This window comes from Morus notabilis, unplaced genomic scaffold (genome assembly GCF_000414095.1).
Source record: "Morus notabilis unplaced genomic scaffold, ASM41409v2 Scaffold411, whole genome shotgun sequence".
Classification (NCBI taxonomy): domain Eukaryota; kingdom Viridiplantae; phylum Streptophyta; class Magnoliopsida; order Rosales; family Moraceae; genus Morus; species Morus notabilis.
Window position 1 is genome coordinate 184200 of NW_010360523.1, and position 5455 is coordinate 189654.

A 5455-nucleotide genomic window follows, 5' to 3' on the forward strand; every position below is an offset into this window, starting at 1 on the left:
CCAACACACACACACACACAAAACTGTCGCTAATGTTTGGCCCTTGTTATATCTAATTCTTCAGGTGATGATTGACTTTCAAGCAGCTGAACGGCAGAGATTTGAAGAACCTGCTTCTGAAATTGGTTTGGAACCTCTGTGTGCTATGGTCTGTGATTATTTACCTCTAGTAGCTGATGCACGGAACTTACATACAGACTTCTCTTTTATTATTATTATTTTATTATTATTATTATCAACATCATCATCTTTATTATTATTAAAATTTTTACTATTTTTTCAGATTAACAATAATCTTCGCTGCTATGATCTTGCAATGGAGCTAAGTAATAGCATTGTAGAAGCTCTTCCACAGAACTATGCTGAGCAGGTTATGCCCTATCAATTTGAATTTTTTATTCCCCTCTTTTTTGTTATTCTCCCTGTAACAGCTCCAACACCTAGCTTAATTTTGTTGTTTTAGCCCCTTCTCAACTTTCAATCTGTTCCTTTCAGTTTTTAGTTGATTGCCTGGTCTTCTGTGCCTCATGGATTCAAACTTTGCCATTATAAGGCTTTTCCTATGAAGTTAACATTTAATATATTTCTTGATACATTAATTTGTGATGCATGTTGAATCTCGTAATTCTTGAGAGAACGCCTAAACCTTATAGTGGGAAATGAAAGCTAAAATTTTATACTCATCTCCGTTCTCTCTCACACAAACATGCTCGATCTCATGTGCGCGCAATCTCCTCTGCAACAATATTATAGTTGACCATAATATTAGTAATAAAAACTAAAACTATAAAATGTATGCTAAAATATTTTACTAGAATGAAAATAAGTATATCTATTATAGTCTAATTATATTTTACCAAAACTAGAATGACAATAAAGTATATCTATTGTAGTCTAGTTTTAGTTTACCAAACATTTATTTTCTGCTTTTGGTATTCACAACTTCAAAACAAAATGTACCGAATTCTTACCCGCCTCTGGTCACAGTTTAACAACACAACAATGTTAAATTGGCCCTTTGTTTTCCCTATTCTAGGAATGGCTTTGGTATGCTTGACTTATTTTATTTTATTTTCAAATTTATCTTATTCCTTTCAACAGGTCAACTTTGAGGACACTTGTAAAGGTTTTCTGGAGGTTGCAAAGGTATGATAATTTTTTTGCTCCATGTACTTATATGATACTATTTACGGTTTATCTTTAAATAATGCACATATCTCACGCCCGCCGTGTTCAGACCTATGAGCAATATTCGTCAACATGCGTCCGTTTATTCTAAGTTTAATTTGCAGTTCACTTGTACTTGAGATTTATGCTTCATGTTTTTTTTTTTTCTCTCCTTATTTTGATCTTTAACAATATGATTTACTTGGTTTACGTGTATATTCCTGTGAACAGTTATTTGGTATCTTGGATATATAATTATGTGTCCGCGATTTGATCATATTCAACTTTTATGCGCATAGTATTTTAGTTCTTTGTTGGGAAACAGTAAACATTAAAAAATTGTATTCTCTTTGTTCATTTTTGCTTTCTTGGGAACAACACAATATTTTTATGCATATAGATAGGTATATATACGAAAAACATTTCTTTTACTTGAAACAGAACACAGGTAGATATTTATACCTGGTGTTTGAATTGTTACCGGTTTTACCTTCACTGACCGGTTTATAGGGGTGTTCAAGGAAGACATGGTGCTTTGCTATAAGACTTTGTGGATGACCAGAACTTACTAGATTTTCAATTGATTATAGGAGGCTGTGCACCTAACTGTTAGTGTTATATTCGAAGATCCAGGAGTACATGAGTTACTGGTTAAACTTTACCATAAAGGTAAAATGTCTTTGCAGTTTTTATGATACTCTGGATGGATCAACCATTTCCGATCATCTTGTAGTCTCTCAGCAGTATTCCATTATAAACTCATTTTTGATTCGTCAAGTTTAAGTTACTTATTTCGTGTTGTTTTTTTTTTAATATTTCAGAGTGGTGCGAGGGGCAGGTTACTGAGTATCTAGTTGCAACTTTTGGTGATTATTTTACGGATGTGAAGATGTAAGTTTCATTTCTACATGAATTGTTAAACATTTTTTTTGTTTTTGAAAAGAAAAGGAACCTTTATTAATAAAGGAAATGGGAACTAGGAAAAGAGAGGAAGAATTATCCTCCACTAAACCAGTTCCAAAAATACAGAAGAATCAATACAACTTAAAACCATAATCAAAGTAAGAGCAGGAATATAAAAAAGGAGCCCAACTCCTAATAAAATCCGAAAAAATTGGCCTTCCAAAATTTTAATCCCCATAAACCACGACACCCAGCACTTTATTTTATACCAAATAATATACCCATCCTCTCCATGATCCTAAAAAATTCTATTATTCCTTTCTAACCGTAAACCCCAAAAAATAGCTAAAGTTGCAGCCCTCCATAGAATCAATTCCCTTTGACTAAGACTGGAAGGAGGACAGAAAACCAGCAACTCAGCACAGCTTCTAGGCATGACCCAAGAAAAATCAAACTCCTTGAGCATAAAACAGGCGGAATAAGCACAATGGAGGAATAAGTGATCTGCTGTCTCCCCATCATTCTTGCACAAGCAACACCAACCTGGGACAATTCAAAGCGACTTTTGTCCAAAAAGCATCCTAAATTTTCAAGAACTTTCACATTTATTTATAGATCAGGATGCATTTGCTACCAGTTACATTTGTGTTCTTCATTTTAGTCTGCGATATTTCCTTTGTGGGTCAGATGATGTGTTGAGAAAGAACTGCCTCATCCGCCTCCCCCCACCCGGTTTTTGTTTTAGATTCACCTAATGCTACGGAGTTGGGACTTTTTTTATTTTTTATTTTTATTATCTAGTTATTTTCTTATTATTTGTTATTTCTCTATTTTGCTTCACGTGGAGTTCTTATTTTCACTGTAATATGAATGCTACGGAATTGGGACTTTTTTTATTTTTATTTTATTTTTATTATCTAGTTATTTACTAATTATTTGTTGTTTCTCTATTTTGCTTCACGGGGCTCGGTCGAGTGAAGGGTTTAGTTATGGAAGGATCTATCAAATTATTTATGGCCACACTAAAGTTCTAGTTTTTTCTGGGTTTCCTGGTTATGGTATAACACGTACTCAGTTAAGCGTTGCAAAGAGTAATGCCTAGATTTCTATCTCTTTTCAAGATTGCTAGATAAGGGGATAGTTCCTCTGTGATAGAATCAAGTTTTTCATTTCTTTGTTGCTCTTTTCTTCATTGAAGTTAGGAACATCTCTTTATATTTTTATCTTGCCGCACGTGAAAGTTGTGTTTTGTTTCTGTTGTTCTTTGTGGTTCTTTTAGAACTGATTGCCTTTCTAATCATGTACTCTTTGGATCTGTTTTTAACATTGTTGACAAAAAAGATATTTTAATCTTATCATGCTTTATGAGGATACATTGAGCCTTGTATGTGATTTGATGTTTTATCTAACCTTGAAACATTTATTGTCCGATTAAATGAGACTCTCTGTATATGCTCATACATTATTGCGGTTTCGGTTTCATGCAAATTAATGCCTCTTTAATGGGGTTTAATGTTTTGTCAGGTACATTGAAGATAGATCATTTAGAAGATTTGTTGAGGCTTGCCTGGAGGAAACAGTGGTTGTATATGTTGATCATCTTCTAACACAGGTACTTTTTATTAAAATCAAATTTGTGTGTTTCTTTTGACTGTTACATTAGAACTTGATTCTGGTTCGGTGAAAATAAGTGAACCTGACTCCTAGTTTACATTGGAACTACATGTACTAATAGCGCCTTTACATATCATTCTTGTAATATTTGTGTGAACGATCTTCAAAATTAAAGGAATAAAATGTGCTTTTTATACCTTGGCGAGGTGAAGATAATTTTGTTTCTCTCTCATTGGGAGAGACGCTCTGGATATATTCAATCATTAACTGTTCTGTTTCTTTTACTTAATTTTATATATGTTTATGAACCTTAGAGGAGCTACATTAAGGAGGAGACCATTGAACGAATGAGATTAGACGAAGAGGTTCTTATGGACTTTTTCAGGGAGTATATAAGTGTTACCGTAAGTGCCAACCCCTTTCTCTGATATTACTAAAATACCGTTATTCTTGATAAGAGTTCCCCACAACTCACTTGCGTATGTGAATTTCTTCACTGAGATACTTGTGTCAATTGCTTCCAACTTTTCGCATCCATTCCTGATCTTGAACCTCTGTCTACAGAAAGTTGAAGGTCGGGCCAGAATACTAAGTGATTTAAGGGAACTTGCTTCAGCAGAGAGCTTGGACACCTTCACCCTCATATACACAAATATTCTTGAACATCAACCGGACTGCCCGGTAACTACTGGAAAAAAGTCTTCTTAACGTATTTTCGGTTTAATATGCAATCTTTTATTATACTTTTAGCTTTTAGCTGCAGAAGATACATTACCGCAAGGCCAAGTTCTGATTTGGTATCATGTAATTTGCTTATGAATTTTCCATGAAGTCTCTTAAGCTCGAGTTATTAACCATCTGGTGACCTCTATTGCAGCCTGAGGTTGTTGAGAAACTTGTTGGGCTTAGAGAAGGAATACCACGGAAAGATGCCAAAGAGGTATGATGCAACTGTATTGCTAGTTAAAGATTCCCAGTAATAAATAAACCTCGAAAGGTGCTCCGTATCATTGGGTTCTCCTCGTAAAATATTGAGTGTAATTCTCGTGTGCTTTCTGGTTTTGCAAACTTAGTAGGGTGCAACTTAAATGGCGTCATATACTACCAGATATGTTTTCACAGTTTCACTTCATATTACTCAAGTGTATGAGCTGAATCACCATGATTTTGATTTTCTCATCTTCTTTGTCAAAAGCCGAGTAAAGGTTCTCGGTGCTTAATTAACTCATTTAAATAAAATTGGTTTTTGTTCGTCTCCAATCTATGCATTCGGTGCAAACCGTGTAAGGCTTTAGAGAAAGGTGCTTGAGTTGTATCTACAAAATTTGATATGATATTGTCCATGTGGAACAGGTTGTACAAGAGTGCAAAGAGATATATGAGAATTCTCTGGTCGATAAGAACGCCCCAAAAGCTGGTTTTGTTTTCCCAAGAGTGAAGTGTTTATCGGCTTCCAAGGGATCCTTATGGCGAAAGCTGACTTAGTAGGGTTCTTGGAAAGAAAGACTGCCAGATATGTGTTTATAATCTTTATGGTTGACAGGCTCGTTTTCATTTATTGTTATTGTTACTTGTATGCGGCCTTCTTTTTTTCCCAGGGCTAATTCCGTGTTCTGGTTCTTGGTTTGTACATGAAATTTAATATGCGAATGACACCCTTGTTGTATTGTAACTTATGAGGGAAGGAAAATATTTCTAGGGTGGATTTAGTGGAATATCTTGGGCATCTGTGTAATTCCCCCATCAATGGATCTATAATCTTCGTTGTTCA

The 5455-nt window shown here is 34.7% G+C and overlaps 1 protein-coding gene across 1 annotated transcript in view; it reads left to right on the top strand.

The window, feature by feature from the left end:
* The window catches only part of LOC21390274 (exocyst complex component SEC6), a 16203-nt gene extending 10748 nt beyond the window's left edge, over positions 1 to 5455 (top strand). Inside the window, exons 16-25 of the mRNA XM_010096685.2 lie at positions 65 to 148; positions 284 to 370; positions 1102 to 1146; positions 1758 to 1836; positions 1989 to 2058; positions 3595 to 3682; positions 3999 to 4088; positions 4249 to 4365; positions 4562 to 4624; positions 5038 to 5455. Of these exons, the coding sequence (XP_010094987.2) occupies positions 65 to 148; positions 284 to 370; positions 1102 to 1146; positions 1758 to 1836; positions 1989 to 2058; positions 3595 to 3682; positions 3999 to 4088; positions 4249 to 4365; positions 4562 to 4624; positions 5038 to 5169 (855 nt within the window). The 3' untranslated portion in view covers positions 5170 to 5455. The remainder of the gene's footprint in view (positions 1 to 64; positions 149 to 283; positions 371 to 1101; positions 1147 to 1757; positions 1837 to 1988; positions 2059 to 3594; positions 3683 to 3998; positions 4089 to 4248; positions 4366 to 4561; positions 4625 to 5037) is intronic.